Source organism: Mus caroli, chromosome 12 (assembly GCF_900094665.2).
Source record: "Mus caroli chromosome 12, CAROLI_EIJ_v1.1, whole genome shotgun sequence".
Taxonomy (NCBI): Eukaryota; Metazoa; Chordata; class Mammalia; order Rodentia; family Muridae; genus Mus; species Mus caroli.
Genome location: NC_034581.1, coordinates 61,410,131 through 61,428,440, shown reverse-complemented (window position 1 = coordinate 61,428,440; position 18,310 = coordinate 61,410,131). Strand labels below are relative to the sequence as shown.

Genomic DNA, 18,310 nt, shown 5'->3' with positions numbered 1-18,310 from the left:
AGGAGAGGAGAGGAGAGGAGAGGAAGGAGAGGACAGGACAGGACAGGACAGGACAGGACAGGACAGGACAGGACAGGACAGGACAGGACAGGAGAGGAGGAGAGGAGTAGCCAGGCTCCTCCCTGGCTGTTGCTAGGTAACTGTTGGGCAGAGCCTAGAAGAAATGCTTAAGAACTTGCTGAGGAATGATGATAAAAAATATTAATAGTCTTTATTTTGTATAATTAACCTTTATGTTTTTATAAGAACAGGAAACTTTTCATGTGTAGTGAAAACCTCACAGCTAATAATATACAATAGGCTCTAATAGGGGCTGAGATGTTGCATGCAGTGCATGGTATGATGGGTGTGTGTTGCAAAGTACTCTTCTGGACTGAGAACAAGTTGTTCTGAAGACGCATGGGAAGCACAAGCAAGCACTAACAAAACTGCTGCAGGTCCATTGCATGCTCAGCTTGGGATTAAGTTTTGGTTGTAATGTGCTACTGTTGTCAAACATTTCATGGCCTTCTATGAGTTCACGACCTACTGTTTAAGAAGCTGGGCTCTAACCTATGAGCTTGAGAAACAAGCTGAGTCATGGGGATCCTTGAATACACTTATGCTCTTTTCTTCCGGGTTAAGTTGTAACTCCCTAGATCCCTAAAGAAAAGATAGAACAAATGTGAAAATAAAGCAGACTTTTCTGAATATTGAAAAAAGAATCTCCCCTTAAAAATAATACTTTGTGGTAAATTTGGCAGATCCCTTTTCAGAAGCTTGGGGATTAATTGTAGTCTAGAATAACTATTCTTAGTTCCAATTTGAAGTTTTATCAGTGTTAGAATAATTAGATGCAAGGTGACAAGGAAAAGTGGGTAGTGGGGCTATGCACAAAATTCGTATTTTGATCACATTAGTACAGCATGAAAGAGATTTCTGGTTCTTTTGGGAGCTGGCAATTGTAAGTGTTTATCATACAACATATTATAATTTCCAAGGCAGATCTATTCCAATAATAAAAGAGAGTCTATAGTATGTAAATCAGCTGTGTCAGATGTCAACTGGGGAGTTTATGTACTGGGTGTGTTTTCTTGAGATATATGATGGGGAAAAGTGGGTACTAAACCCCACTGCGAAGTATTATCCTGTTTGAGTAAAATGAAATGATATTCCCCTGACAAACATGTGATCGTGAAATATTTACTCTCTATATGACATATTCTGAGTGGTTTTAATTAGGCTTAAGTATCTGTAGGATGCATAAGAATACTTTTTCTCAGCATTGTTTTTTTAAAATTTTTTAATATTTTTTATTACGTATTTTCCTCAATTACATTTCCAATGCTATCCCAAAAGTCCCCCCATACCCTCCCCCCCCCCACTCCCCTACCCACCCATTCCCATTTTTTGGCCCTGGCGTTTTCCTGTGCTGGGGCATATAAACTTTGCGTGTCCAATGGGCCTCTCTTTCCAGTGATGGCCGACTAAGCCATTCTTAGATGAAACGTGTCTAAAGGAAAGCCACATTAACCCTAGAAATGCCCTGCTCTGCTCAGACACTTCAAGGTGGCCTTTTCTCTATGTTAACAGAATACCTAAATCAAAGGCGTTTTTAGAAGATCTTTAGAAAAAGATGAAGAAACAATGGGAAGTCAATGTACACTGATTGATGAGGACCAGACAGACATGTGAGACGTACAAGTAGACAGTTGTTTCCTAGAAGAATAATTCCTGGCTGTTCTACAACAGAGGAGGAGTTAGAACCCAGGACCAACCACTCATGGGAAAAAGTAAACACTGCCTGCAGTCTGGAGTGTTCAGACACACTGAGGATGGAGGTCTGATCTGCACAGGGATTGAATTAAAGAGTTCTCCCTGGAGCCACCCAGTGAAATCTTATAAAACATACTGACAAATTTGTGAGAACGGAGTGTCTATATCCCATGACTAAATACTGCAGCATTACGTTTATACCTAAAAGTGCCAACAATGATATTAAATCTATATTCTTAATAACTTAATACGTCAATTTATTTTATTGAACACATTAGTACATATGATGAACAAGTCGTTGCATCTAAATGCTAAAGATAAGAACACTAAATGTAATTGAGATTCAGCACACATCTGAATCTAGTCTCTTTCAGCCTGTAGCTACCCCAAATTGGAAGTTTCTGAAACTGTAGACACATCACTGTATCACTGAAAACCTGGCCTAAACCATGGAGACACTAAAGTTTATTCACGTGGAACCCAGCAATAATATTAAAAAAAAAAAATACATGTACTGACAGGTGTCTCATTAGCTTGAAAATCTCTAAAACTCTCAGGCACTTCCACTTCTTTGGATGGAGTCTTACCATATCGTCTTGGATATTCTGGTACTCACTATTTACAGCAGGCTTCCATGAAACTCACAGAGATCCTCCTTGCCTTTGTTTTCTGAGTGCTAGGATTAGAGTCATGTGACATCACACCAGGTAAGAGGTGTTCACTTTTGACAGGAAACATTTTTATTGTACTTCTCTGGAAGCATATTTAAAGGCATTAAAAAAACAGGTTTATTAAGATTAAAAAGCAATTCAAGATTGTATTAATTCCAAATGTCTAAAATATGAAATACAGCTGTGAGAAGAAATTGCAAATAATCTTATTTTTAAAATTATATATATATTTATAATTTTAAAAATAAGATTATTTGCAAATTTTTCTCATATATATGTGAGAAAAATATTGGTATCCTTAGATATAGTCTAATAAATGATAAATAATAGACTTCCTATAATTAACTTATAAAAGCTAAATGATGCACAGTATTCTATACTAAAATAGCTATTGTTTTCTTTTACTCATATTGCTTAAAGAGTATCTCTATAAATGTAAACATTCTTATGCTATATTCTACTTTAAAAATATTTTAGACTAATGATGAAAGGATGAATTTTTAGCTCTACCAACACATATAAATTAATAGGCAAGCTGATAAATATTTCAAAATGTACAATACAGAGTTTAAATAATCTGGGGAACCTGTATAAGGTTTAGAAGTAAGAGTCCATAGTTATTCTAGTTGCAGTTTTTACATCAGTGCTTATATTGTGTGGTAAGTTGTGCTGTTGCAGAGATGCCCACCATAAGTGACCACTCAGATACAGTTGGTGCCAATTGACGACATTTATTTTAGCTGGCTGGGACTACACTCAGATATTTGGGTCCCAAGCATGGCTCCTAGCATTTAGGTCAAGGGACTTCTAAAGGCATAAAGTATATTCTGGTTTCTGGCTCTGCAGCTGAGTTGTACAGGCATACGGTTTAACAGAAGCTAAGATAAGTGATCTGGGAAATTTCAGGTTCCTAGAACAGTGTTGGGGAATTTTCCATGGATTCTCCATCAAGGAGATCAAATTCTAATTAAACCTGAGATGACCTCAGCAAGAGAGAAAAATGAAGGACCTTCTGCACTGTCTTGCCTGTCACAATGTTATAGTTTTTGATATATAACATCTCCAGAATAAAGTACACAATTTTGAATGAAAATCAGACATATAGTAAGGGAATGAGTTTTTTTTTTTAATATTTAGATGGTTTTGAAAAGAATGATTGATGCACAAATTTGGTTGTCTGCATATTACATCTACTGATTTTGTAGCCTTGGTGTGTCATGAGTGCTTATTATCTACCACTATTGCCTGCATGCTTTCTAGCTTACCGTCTCTATGATTTCATTTAAAGGCATGCTGTACGGAAGCTAGTTACATATTACCAGCCGTTGAGCCTGGACCCTTTCTCTGTGTATCCCTCCCCTTTCCATGGGAAAAGATGGCTTTAGAAAGGCTTTGTTAAGGTAAATCACTTACCTCAGGTAGATAGTGAAGCCGACTTCCTTACATACTATGGACTCCTCCCATAAGAGTTTATCAGACTGGGCCTGTCAATCACCTGCCCCAGAAAGCTGGCTCACCTTCCTGAGATGATTCTCTTCCAGGAGCGGGTCTTTTGTAGCAGCTGTTTAGAGAGCTTCTCCCGTGTAGCACTGCTGAGCCTGCTGCCTTTGCTTGTCCAACTCCTCTTCGTGTCCACGCATTCCTGATCCTCTGAGTTTTTACACACTTTCTCTGAAGCCATTCTACCCACAGTCCACTGGTGGATGCAGCACTGCCTCAGACCCACAGGCATGCTCTCTTCCTCTTTCCATTCCTTCTTTAGTAGCCACAAGGATTATGTCTGACTTGCCTACCAACCCTTGTTTTTCTCTCAAATGCTAATAAAATCAAATTATTTTATCAGTGAGACCAAGAATCCCAAAGGGAGTCCTCATGTGCCCAGTAGCAGTGTGTTGCTCCGTGGTGATGCCCTGTGACTATGAGCAAAATGTAGAGTTTGTTAGGATACAAGATTCCGGTTTAGAATTCTAGCCCTTCTTCAAAGTTAAAAACATTTTCCTCAATCCTACCTGTGTTACAATTTCGTGGGAAACACCCTCTTCCTGTCGAGACACACACACACATACACACACACAGACACACACAGACACAGACACACACACATACACACATACACAGAGACATACACAGACACACACACATACACACACATACACACACACACACAGACACACACAGACACACACACAGACACACACACACAGAGGTTAATGTTCTTGGACATTCCTCTCAGACTTCTATATGTTTTTCATTCTGTATATTACTTCTCGTCTGGTATTTGGTTACAGTAACAAGAAAAGCTATGAATACATCATACCTTCTCTCTAATCACTTAAATCCTTCTTTTTTTTTTTTTTTTTTTGTTTTTTTAAGAAGCTGGTGTTAAGTCTCAAACCCAGGGCCAAGGGGCTAAGAACCAACAAAGGGCTATTTAACATATCAAACCCCAAACCCACCTGGTGCTCCCAAGCTCCCCACTCCCACCCATTCCACTCCCCTCCCCCAGCCAGTTCAGAAATCCTCCAGCCTGGAATACCCTACTCCTTCCCCTGAACTCTACAACCCAGCCCAGGGGCTTGGGCTGCTCTCCCCTATATAATCCAGTTTGGTTACCCACCTCCTTATATCTTTGTCCTCCTATATACTTCACCTCCCCTTCCCCTCCCCCTCTCCACACATGCCACCTTGGTTTGGTCCTGTTCACTCTGGATTGTCCCACAAGTTTCTCCTACTTATCTACAGTAAACCTTTTCCTCCACCATTCCTAGGAGTAGTCATGGCCTTTCCTTTTTATTTTTTTAGTTTTTATTTTTTTGCTCTTGTTTGTGTGTTTGTTTATTTTTTCATTCATCCAGGTCATAAGAGACTGTGCTCACCCCAGCCCACACTAATACTCTATTCTGATAAGTCAGAGCAGGAGTACTCGGTTGTTCCCATTCCCACCTCCACCCCACTTTTCTGAAACTCCATGAAATGTCTCAATTTTAGTGTTTTCCATGCTCTTGTAGTCATGCTTTGGCTTCCTATGCTAGACTATCAGCCCTGTGAGGAGAAGAGCTACTATTTCCCACATAGCCTATAACCCTGATCCACTTATAGTAGTGTTAGAATTTTGTGAGCATATGTATTCTTGTCTAACCAAATTTCTAAGATCAATACTGTTCTTTAGTTAGAGCTTTCAGATATATATATATATAGAAATATATAGTTCAGAATCTAATATTTTCTTATGCATAATAAAAATAATAACACACAATTCTCTATGGTATATATATATATATATATATATATATATATATATATANATATATATATATATATATATATATATATATATATATAGGCATACATATGTGATGTGTTTTAAATAAAATAAGGATCTTTAAATTAGATGTGGTCAAAAGTTTTCCAAATTTGAGGTGCTTATATTTTTACAGAGAGATAATGTTGAACTCTGACTTGTGTGTTTAAGCATACAGTCAATACATTTTAGATACAGAAAGCCTAAGAATAGACCCTAAATTGCAAATTTTGTCTGTGTAAGTAAATATATCATAACCAAACAGTGAAACTGTGTGGAGAAGAAAGATGTTGTCTCGCCTCCAAGCCATTCTTTAAGAGAGATTTTGTGCTTTTAATAGGGAACCTATGACTGTTGGCAGCATCTCTGTGTTCTTAGAGGCTCGGAAGCAGCACCTCCCTTGTCTCCAGTGGATCTCAAAGGCTGAACCTGCAGCATCACAGAAATTCAACAAAAAAGGGTTTATACCACACTACACAGTGCTTTCTTTTCTGGTCCTTGCTCTTACAGGATTCAGTGAACATGTCTGCTATCTTTGTTGTACTCCTAGATGGTTTAGATTATTTAGAGTCTAGCACCTCTCAGCTCGACATACTGCTGCATAAATTGCTAATAATAATTTTTCCTTTCATACAAATTCACTCAGCATCATGCTTGCTTTGAATGTTAGCACCTATGGTAGATGTTTTTCATATATTATAACAAATAATCTATCTTGCAGCATAATTAATAATCTCTTACGTATGAGCAATTCTTGAGCAAAAAAAATTATTCAGTTTTTATCTTAGTTAGAGTAGGGAAAGAGCACATTAAGAGTGTGGGAACCATGTTTTGACATGATTATATTGATGTTGAAAGTAGAACCATTTGGTGATATAGCCTTTGTTTTGGTTTTTTGTTTTGTTTATTAATATTGTTTCCTGTGGGAAGTTTTATAAATAAATATAAAATGCCTTCATCTTCAAAGAAAATAAAACATAGTATTGCTAAATAGAAAACACTTTGAAGAATGCCCATGAGCTTAAGCTATGAGCAAAAGGAGAAAAGAAGGAAAAGGAAATCTTGGTGTCTACTTTCTCTTGTGTCTGGTACATGTAGTCTGTTTTCTGTTACTCATAGTCACTGAGCTGAATACAATACCTGATACTCTTTGGCCTAAGATTTGGCATTATGATACCATCACCAAAATTTTAATAACAATTTTGATGCCTTCCCAACATTGCCCCTAATTTCTAAAGACTTGAGGACAGCAAGAGTAGAGGTGGGGAAAACACTTGTGTTTCATGGAACTTCTTTGTCTACCAAGTTAATGTAAATGGTATGTTACAAATCTGCCTTTTTAATGGCGGAACAGATTTATATGACATTTATCTAAGGTTCTATCTAAATTAAATACTGCTTCATTAAAATTAAAGGTATACTCATTTGTTTATGTGTATATTATACATGTTTAAATATGATATGTAATATTAAATACAGGGAATGGCGATTCAGTTTTTAGTGGGGTAAAACAACAAAGGATAAAAGACATGGGGAAGGTGCAGTGTAAGTGATGAACCAAGCAGGCATTGGAAATAAAATAACTTACTAGAAAATGTATGAGGGAAATCAGCCAGCAGACTGAATCATCAGAACTCTGTAGAACCAGACAGAAATTTAAAGGGCTGAGGCAGATTTTGTGAGAATGTAACATTTTGGAGCCCTAGAATTTGGAAGACCTTGTAAGACCGAAGAAGGCACCATTGAAGTGAATGTTAAACACAGGGAAGGTTGACAATATGGGAGTACAACGCAAACAAGTTATGCAACTATGCAGTCTCTCTCCAGTCATATTTGTAACAACATTTAAAATGTTTGCAGTTGATTATTATTCATATTAAAAATCATTTTAAAGCAATAAAATAATTAACTTTCTCTAGCAGGGATATATCTTAAAACACATACTTATTTTTATGAATGGCTACTTTAAAGATCCCTCTGTCTGATATATTATTCCACACCATGACTTTCTGAGTATCATTTTCCTCGCCTAAAGCACCCAGGGTATCCTAGTAATGGCTCATAAAGACATCTGGTAGTTTGCTTCTAATTTTTTCAAGTACAGTAGGATTTTATAAAGTCTAATAGACTGAGTTGGAAAGCATACCCAAATTGCATCAACCATTACTTCTATTTAAAAGGCTTTCAGAAACATTTGGATGTCGGGATGGTTTTCTCTCAGAAAGGCAGTGGATGTGAAACTGGAGTTCGCTCATTATGCTCCAATGGAAATCTGCCTATGGAAACTCTCGTGATGAAAGGCTCACCTTTGCCATGAGAGATATTAATGATCTCTGCTTTTCACTCCTTTCAGTACCTAGTAGAAGGCTCAACCTCTGCAGTCATAATGAAATGTACAGTAAGAAGTCAGCAAACATGAAAGAATCTGCAGGGGCTTAAAACGTTAGAGGTAACTGAAGAGAACCAGCTTTTTATGTTATAAACAGTTCTTTTAGATATTTATTACAAAATATTTAATACTAATGAAAATCAGAGACAAAATACTATATAAAATCCATGTAAGTATATGCAATGCTAAAAGTAGGGTTACATAAGATAAGTAAATGAGCTACTATAGGCTTTTCTCAGTTGAGCATAAATGATTCTTAAAGTAGACAAAGTGCATCCACACACATTAAAATGTCTACTTAAACACCATTTTAAATGCTATTAAAATAAGCTATATTTGCAGCCACTGAGTATTGACTCAGTAGTAGGCATTAAGATATTCATAAAGATTATACCCTTATGACAGTAACACATTTTTTTAAAAGGAGAGCCTAAAGAACAGAAGAGTTAAGAAGTGTTACTCATCTAAAAGCAACAGGATGAAGAGTCAACCAAAGCAATCTGATTTCTGAATGTTTTCTCCCCTTTGCAATTTATATGTCGTGATTTTGAAAAACAGATACCAATTCATTATGGTTTACTTCTTTTTCTAAAAGAGGACCATGAATAGAAGTTGGCCCAAGCACACTAACCCCAACAGTGAGACACAGAAACCATAAAGGAAGCATCACACCGGGACAAAGCTTGGAGGGTAAAGAAAACATGGTAGTAATGAATTTCAAATCACAGTCACCTTGTAGTTAGTGGGCCACTCTATGCAAAGGAGTGAATGTGTATGTCTGAAGCTAAAAGTGTAACCACTGTAAACCGTGTAGGTATTAATCGCAATAAGCACATTACAGAAGAAGTATTTCTGAACTTAGGATTTTTTTCTTCATATACCTAGTAGCTCAAAATATCTGACCTACTGTTTGAAATGGAAATCGGTGTTAATGGTAAAATGAATATATGTTGTCCAATTTCTGAGGATGTCAAATACTATAGGGAAATGTCTTTGTTAGCATATATTTCTTAAAGGAGGAACCAGAGATTAGTTTGTAAACACTTCTGACGTCACATAAATAACTCTTGAAAAGACAGCTGGACAATAATAATTGGACAGTTTTAGATGAATACCAGAGATATAAGCAAAGTGTACTTTGATTTTAAAAAAACAATAAGATATTTAAAGAATCATGAAAATTTTGTGCTCTCTTTGCCAATACATACACTAAAATTGGAATAATATATAGATTAGCATGACACCTCCTGTGAAAGTTCAGCATGAAAAAACATGAAGCTTTTATGTTGTATAGATATTATATAATAGAAGCATTTAAATAAAGATGGGCTTGAAAACAAAATGAGGCAATCCTTTTAACTCTATAAGATTCTTTATTTTTTTTTACTAAAAAAAACACATAAATTTTTATCCATAAAGAAATATGACAATCTTTAACATAATATTTGTAACATTAATGGAACCTATTCTTAAATTTTTAATGGGATGTGGGGTGAAGATTGAACATGTGTTGGGCTACCTTTAGTTGTGGGTCTGCCAAGAGTACAGAGGATCCTTCTAAGGGAGATTTAGGCAGCGAGGATCAGTAACAAAGGTTTCTCCCCATGATAGGTCTTGAGGAGAGAGACAGTTCTTGTTTGTCTAAACTGTTTATTCATGGTGGGAAAAGATGCATATGAATTACTCAGGATGGACCAGAGGTTAAATACCTTTTCCAGGAAGAAATGTCCAGCAAGGGAAGCTCATTGGCTAAACCGTCAAGCCAGGCCATCAAGATATCACATAAACATGGAGAACCCTGGGCCCTCTGCTACATGACTACTTGTCATGGTTCTCTTAGTGAGGTGTCGTGGTCATGTGCTCCAGGTCAGGAATCTGGTCTGGAACAGATTCAAATGCCTTCTATGCTCAAGTATGAGTATTGCCAGGGTGCCTTAATCTACCTGGCCTTACCAGTTTTACTGTTTGGTGACATGGTTCCACTTGACCCACAAAACATTAACAGAATCTCTTCTTGGTTCTTTACTGGGGTCTGGGATGGAGATTGAACATGCGTTGGGCTACCTTTGATCACTTAACACTTTAGGGAAGAGAATGGTTACCACATGGAGCACTTCAATGCGGAAAGAGTAAATGGTACTAATGACTCAGTACCATTAGTCAGATCCAAACAGATCCACATTAGAGAAAATTCTTGGAATCATCAGACTTCCCACAATAAACCCTCTGTCATCTGTTGTTTTCTTACCTTAAAGGCAGTAGGGAAATTCTCTTTTAAGTAAATATCAATAAGTTTGTAGGACATTTCTAGCTTAGTGTAGAAGGAAAACAAAATTGTAACATTTTATGGTTAACTCCTTTGGCATTACTGTGTTTGTATATTTCAAATACCTATATATTCATTTAGTCCACAAAACAACTTTGTAAGATGTGCTCATGATCTATACTTTAAATGACTAAAAAGACTTCTGTTAAGTATGTGTTGAGAACATAGTACAAAGGTCCTTTTGCCCACATATCTCCAGCAACACTGGAAATAGTAACCACACAGGATTATCTTTCCATTTAAAAAGAAGAAAACTCCATTAGTACATCCAGAAAACTGATTAATAACCTGTTATTATCTGCATTATCTGTTAGGCCAGGCCATATCAAGCTATTATAACCAGGACCAAAAATGGATTGTAATTCAAATGACCCTTACAGCAGGGGCTCCCCAAAATTCTGACCCTTACAGCCAGGGGCTCCCCCAAATTCTCACATCCAGAACCAGAGTTGGCTAATAACCCAGAAGACCTCTATGCTATCTGTATTACTGAGACCAAGTCAGACCCTTAGACCCTTAAGCTAGTACAGCTAGCCACTGAAAGAAGAGCAGTGACTCAAAAGAACATCTGGGGAGGGGAAGGCAAAGCCTATTTTAGTCAGAATATTGACCATTGATTTAATTTTTGATAGGGTTTTGTCTGGCTTTAGCATCAGGGTGATATTGGCTTCGTGAAATATTTGTGAAATGTTCCTTCATGTTCTATTTTACAAAATACTTTGAGGGATTTTGGTGTATGCTATCCTTGAAGATCTAGGATAATTCTGCACTGAAGTTATCAGGCCTGGGATTATTGATTCCTTGTTTTTGTGGTTGATATGAGATTTTATTTCAAATTATTTATTTCATCTTTATTTAACTCACCCCTAGCAGAGGACCTCTGGGCAATTGGTAGTTACAGGAACAAGGAAAATGAGATTTCTTTAAGAAAGTAGAAGACTAGCCGGGCGTGGTGGTGCACGCCTTTAAACCCAGCACTCAGGAGGCAGAGGGAGGCATATTTTTGAGTTCGAGGCCAGCCTGTTCTACAAAAGTGAGTTCCAGGACAGCCAGGGTTATACAGAGAAACCCTGTCTTGAAAAAACAAAAAAAAAAAAAAAAGAATTATTTATTTATATGGAAAGAAAGAAAAGAAAAGAAAGTAGAAGACTACATACACATCCAAGAATATATGGGCAGCACCAATTAGACTTGATGGGAGAAAAAAAAAAAACAACCAAAAAAACAAACAGCAACAGCAGCAGCAGCAGCAACAACAACAACAACATAAGTACTAATCTGGGTTGTGTAGAAGGTGGTGGTAGATATAGGAAAAGTATTCAAAGATGGGATGCATGTGATCAAAACACAAAATTCCCAAAGATACAATACATGTTTATTGAAAAACTAAAATATAATAGAAAGGACAGAGCTGGGCATTTAGCCAGGAGCAGCATTTGTACAACTGCAAGTTTGCTGCTAGTATTTGCTTGTGGACATGAGTCATCTCTGCAGAAAAAAAAAAAAATCAACATAATTTTAAGCTTCAGAGTATAGAAAAAGCATCAACATTTACTAAGGGACAGAAACACAATGAACTCTAAAGAAAAAGCAGCAGAAATATACCCTTTGAACTCTTCATTGGCAAACAGGAGGAAATAGTGACTTTGTTTAAGGACATTAAAGGTAGACCAGACCATGCTGGAAGGTAATATAGAAATATATAAGCTGGCATGGCAGCTGTGCCGAAGAATTGCATAGATTTTTTTTTTTAGATTATATCTGAATTATTGAATTTAAAAGACCATGAATGCATTTAGCAGATTAAGTAGAGCTATAAAAAGAATTTAACAAAGTGTTATCTCAGAAGAATTTATTAACACACAGAAAAACAAGCAAACAGAAAGACTTTGGAAAAGAATTTTTAAGATGATAAAGATATGTGAAGTAAGGATTTAAAGAAGACAAAAGCAGTTTTATTTGAAGAGCTGATAAGGAGACTGTTCCAAGCTATCATAGATGAAAGAAAAATGTAAGTGAGCAGCTCTAAGCATAACCTACGAGTAAGCTCATGCCTGTAACACTCACAGATCCACAGGTATCAAAAACAAAGTGATTTTGAAAGGAGCTAGGTAGAATAAAAAGTAGCTCAGAATGTAAGGCTTTGAAATAATTTTTCAATAAGATGAATGACTATCCAAAGACAGTAGAACTGTGTGTTGAAACAAAAAAGAAAGAAAGAAAGAAAGAAAGAAAGAAAGAAAGAAAGAAAGAAAGAAAGAAAGAAAGAAAGAAAGAAAGAAAGAAAAGAACTACCAGCCTATAAAACTGTGTGCCTTGGAAATATTTTAATAAAGAAAATATTCTTGCATATCAGTATCATAGAGATAAGCAAAGATGTGATATGGAGTTCAGAATGGTGACTACAGAAAAACAGAAGGTGATCACGGGTCACAGGCCTTAACACACCAAGGAACATGGGGCTAATGAACTCGGATAGAAATGTTAACATTACAGCTGATGTGTAATAGAATTTTAAAAGCAAGGGAGAATTAAAATTCATGAGTTAGTAACTTAGGATGAGAGCTAAAGAATAAAAAAAATCAGAGTTAGGTTTTTTTTTCAAATACTGTGATGATGGAGTCAAAATATTAGAAAGAGTAGGTAAATCCCAACCGGCAGCAAGGTAGGGGTTGGATAATTGAATAAATCCAACAATCAAAAAGAAGGCAAACAAAAACAAAACAAGAAAAAATACGAAATGAGAACAAACAATCTTATTCAAACAAGTAAATGAATGGAATACTAAGTATCTGGATGCAGAGAATTGTCAAGCAGTCTGGAAATGACAGGAGATAGGAACGGACTTAGCTGAAGAGATGTCTGTGAAATGGAAGAATGCTGAATGTTTCAGAATATAATCTTCTAAGAATGTAAAATGCAAATATTAGATAAATGAATGAGTGGATACATTAATAGTGTTGAAATATACTCTTAAAAACCAAATCTTAGGGCTGACAAGATGGCTCAGCAGGTAAGAACACTGACTGCTGAACCCAAGGCCCTGAGTTCAAATCCCAGCAACCACATGGTAATGACTCCTTCTTCTGGTGCATCTGAAGACAGCAACAGTGTATTTAATTATAATAATAAATAAATCTTTGAGCAGGAGCAAGACTGAGAGAGCAGAGTTGACTGGAGCAAGTGGGGTTGACTAGAGCAAGCAGAGGTCCTAAAAATTCAACTCCCAACAACCACATGAAGACTTACAACCATCTGTACAGCTACACTGTACTCATATACATAAAATAAAATAAATAAATCATTTAAAACTAAATCTTAGAGACAAACATAAGTTTACAGTATAAAAATATGAACTTATAAAATTTAAAATGTACGTGATTTGTAACTTTAATTTTTTTCAAATTCTGTTTTTAATGACAGTTCTTAAATACTTTACCCACTAGAGGAAGCTGAAAAGAAAGGATAAGGGGGAAATGGACCTGTTTAGAAAGGTTCTTTGGAGCAACTCCCATCTGTGTTGTGTGGAAATCTGCAGTTCAGTTCACAGGTCAACAGTGACAGCTCAATCTACTCACAAACACTTCACAGATAAACCAGCGGTTCAGTTCGGTAGAGTAGGGTTAGGAACAGCACTGATACTGACAAGACCTAATAGAGACAGACAAGCTTCAGCCTTGGCTCAAGTCAGCAGGAGGGACCAACAGAAACACCAAAAGAAGTCCTCGGGGCTGTGCCTCTCGGGTACATGAAGATCAGTGAAGATGAGACCCACAAGCATTGCACAGTACCAGTGGCTGAACCAGCAAGCCAAGGTCTGTCTCCAGCACTATGTGGAGTTGTTTATACCCTCAAAACATCATGTATCCTCCCGGTGCCTCAGCAGAGATCTTGCCTCAGCACAAGTTTTGCCTTAGCAAATCTCTTGCCTCAGTCAGAGTCTGTGGAAGCAGCAACAAACTGCAGCACACCACCAGAAGTTTTTTGGTGTGTTTCTCTCTATGGCATCCTGACAAATGCAGCTCAACTACACAATGTAAGGCAGACCAATACATGCATGTTGTTAGCAAAGAATCCTTCATTATATGTCCTTTCACATGCTTGCCTTAGCAGAACATCCTCTTTTCTGTGTCTGCTTCAGGGAAACATTCCTTCACGAGTCTGCTTTAGCCTTTCACACCTATGTCCACTTTAACGAAACGTTCTTTCACAGGTTTGCCCTAGCTAAACACCTTCCAAACAACTTTCCATAGAACCCTTAGGTTTCCACTACAATTATTTGATAATACAGTTGAGAAATAGGCAAAGCAAAAGGAAGTTACAAGACAAAAATTTAAAACCATTAAAATCTTTTAGCTGTTGTTAATATTAGGTAAAGTTAACCCAGTAAAATGAGTAGGTAACCAATCAACTAATGGGTCAGTCCTACCAGACACAATCTGACCTACGGAACTACACTTTCACATGGGAGCATTCCTTCTTCCTTCTCTTTTGGGTGACAGAGCAGAACCCTGTCATTCAGAAATCTTAACACATTTGGAGAGTTGGAGGAGTGAGTCTATATGGACTTTCATCTGACCACGAGTCATCCTAGTAAGAACCAAAAGGGATGGGGGATAGCACATTTGGAAGTTTGGAGGAGTGAGTCTATATGGACTTTCATCTGACCATGAGTCATCCAAGTAAGAACCAAAAAGGATGGGGGATAACAGGAGAAACACTTTGCTACTATAGTGACTCACATATGCAGAGAAATCTAATTTGATCAGGTATGTCCTGTATTTCTTGTAATTTTCCTAATACTGACCCTATAAAATCTAACTGTAACATAAGGTCCAAGTATCCTCGCACAGACTCTCCTACCTCTCTACTGCCGTTTTCTCCAGAGCCACTGTGGCAGTTTACATACCACCTCTGGTTGTTGATTTGCGTTTCTCTGAGCTTTTACTCCTCACTGGCCCCTTGGTCTGTAACCTCCTCTCCTGGCTGGGATGCCCTCCTTTCTGACATATGCACCTTTCATGTCCTGTGTTTCCTAGAAACACAGCACAGGTCCCAGCTTTCTTTAAATGCTTTGCCAGTGTTATATCATGAAATACACTAAAAGCAATTTACATTTTTCTTGCATATAGAAAACTCCTTACTATCTTTAGGGAAAGAAATGTAAGAGAAAAAATGAGTAGATAAAACTGAGATTGACAGAATGACTTAAAAATCTTTGCTGGAAGAAGTAAGACAAACCATTGAGTTGGCTGAAAATGAGAATAGAGACCAAAAATATTTGATTAGCAGCATAGTGTGTAAAGATTTCCAGACATAGTAATCAATTCTGCAAACATTTAAGCACTGTGAAGTAAGGACCACCAGGTATAGTGGATAGTTTTTATACTGCCCAATTTGCAAGCGGCAAATATATAGTTAAGTATAGACTAACCAATCCTTTCAGCCCTATATGGTGATACAGCTTCCTTGATAGAAATGCATAGGTCACATCAATTTCAGAGATTGACTTTTAATTGAAGTTTGTTAAAAGGTATAGTAAAGGTATGTATTTTAGGTTCTTAAAAGGCGAAAGACATGTATTTTGTATCCTTTAAATGGTTTATTGGAAATTCCATCATCGAAATAAAAAAAAAAAAGTTAGGTAGCGTTGATAGCAAGTTTTAATTATATGAAAAAAATCATAAAGATACCAAATAAGTAAGTTATTACAACAGAAGTGAAAACTATCTTAAGCTGAAATATAATTTGCAAAATTCTTAAGGTTTGTTCATGAATACTGTTGGTTTTCAGTCCAAAAAATCAAATTAACCCCTTTAAAAACTTTTGCTCAAAGATTTGGGCACAGGGGAAAAATTCCTGAATAGAACAGTAATGGCTTGTGCTGTAAGATCGAGAATCCACAAATGGGACCTCATAAAATTGCAAAGCTTCTGTAAGGCAAAAGACACCGTCAATAAGACAAAAAGACCACCAACAGATTGGGAAAGGATCTTTACCTATCCTAAACCAGATAGGGGACTAATATCCAATATATATATATTAAGAACTCAAGAAGGTGGACTCCAGAAAAACACTGCTTGTGGACGTTGTACATCGTGGTGCGCACTAGGCTCCGCACCACGATGTACAACGTCCACAAGCAGATCCACAAACTGAGCTCAACAAGTGATAATTATAATTTATGGATAAAACTGAACTTTTTCTTCTGTACATTCTTATACGAGTTTAAAGTCCTGTCTTGATTCTGTTTTTGCATCTCTAATCTCCTTAGTGCCTTACCATGTAAATGAATAATCATGACAATTGTGGGTTTTTCTGGAAACAGCTAGAAGGAAACAAATAATTTTTTGTTGTTATTTTGCTTGTAAATGTTTTTGTAAAACATTGAGTCTTATTTATTGTCCACACTGAGAAAACATTATTTCCTGGCTCAGATTAATTATAGTCTCCACCCACCTCTTATCTTTGTTCCTTGTAATATGTGTTATTAAAAATATGCCCTCTGCTGGGCATGGTGGTGCCCACCTTTAATCCCAGCACTTGGGAGGCAGAGGCAGGCAGATTTCTGAGTTCGAGGCCAGCCTGGTCTACAGAGTGAGTTCCAGGACAGCCAGGGCTACACAGAGAAACCCTGCCTCAAAAAAACAAACAAGCAAAATAAACAAAAACAAAAACAAAAAAACAAAACAACAACAACAAAATACTTCCTCAGAATTGAAAATCCAAGGAGATTGCTGTTTTGAAATCCTCATCTGTTTTAACCTGTCTTTTCCCAGATCCCCCAGCTGTGGAACCAGCATTCTTGGAAATCCGTCAAGGACAGGACAGAAGTGTGTCCATGAGCTGTAGGGTCCTGAGAGCCTATCCAATACGTGTGCTGACCTATGAGTGGCGTCTGGGCAATAAATTATTACGGACTGGTCAGTTTGACTCTCAGGAGTATACAGAGTACCCACTAAAGAGTCTTTCCAATGAAAACTATGGAGTTTATAACTGCAGCATCATAAATGAAGCTGGAGCAGGGAGATGCAGCTTTCTTGTTACAGGTAGGACACTAAATTACTTTGGTTTTTTTTGTTTGTTTTGTTTTGTTTTTTGTTTTTTTGTTTTTTTTGTTTTAAAATATATGCCATCAAAGCAACAGATCTTAGGTTTACATGGATGTTAGAATGAAATCACTTTGTAAATGGATGGGTTTAGAAATTTATGATTTGTCCGTTCTAGCTGCAACTTTTCCTTGATTGTTTTCAGGGCAAATCTGCCTTTTTGGTGAGAACAATGTCTGTGCCTATATAACAACACAGACCTTTATCTGAATTCCAGCAAAGTGCAGAAGTTCTGGTTTTGTTTGTTCATTTCACTGACAGCTGACTGTGGTCAGTAGTATTACTGAGACAAGATTGCAGGTGTAGATAGATACCTGGGCTGCTGGGTTTTGTGAGGAGCAGAAACGCTTTTCTTACTATTTTTTGCCTCTCAATGTCCAAGGCTTTCAGTTTGTTCTTGGCTTGTCACATGTTCTCAGATATTTCAAGGTAGAGCAATAAACTGTACACAAAGTAGGGTAAGTGAGGAGAACAGATGAGTTTCGATGTCATAAACGATTGAATGTCCCATTTGTATAATTTTCGGCCCTTGCTGAAATTATCGTGATATTCTCTACAATATGGTAAATATGTTCTTTTGCTATTTTGAACCAGAGTTTTGAAATGTATTAAAAGGAAATTACCTAGCCGGGCGTGGTGGCGCACGCCTTTAATCCCAGCACTCTGGAGGCAGAGGCAGGTGGATTTCTGAGTTCGAGGCCAGCCTGGTCTACAAAGTGAGTGCCAGGACAGCCAGGGCTACACAGAGAAACCCTGTCT

The 18,310-nt window shown here is 37.1% G+C and overlaps 1 protein-coding gene across 2 annotated transcripts in view; it reads left to right on the top strand.

Annotated features, from left to right (window-relative positions):
• Mdga2 (MAM domain containing glycosylphosphatidylinositol anchor 2) overlaps nucleotides 1-18,310 on the top strand; it is a 749,855-nt gene that overhangs the window by 640,434 nt on the left and 91,111 nt on the right. For both annotated transcript variants that reach the window (XM_021179085.2, XM_021179084.2), the window contains exon 9: nucleotides 17,222-17,491. In XM_021179085.2, the coding sequence (XP_021034744.1) occupies nucleotides 17,222-17,491 (270 nt within the window). The remainder of the gene's footprint in view (nucleotides 1-17,221; nucleotides 17,492-18,310) is intronic.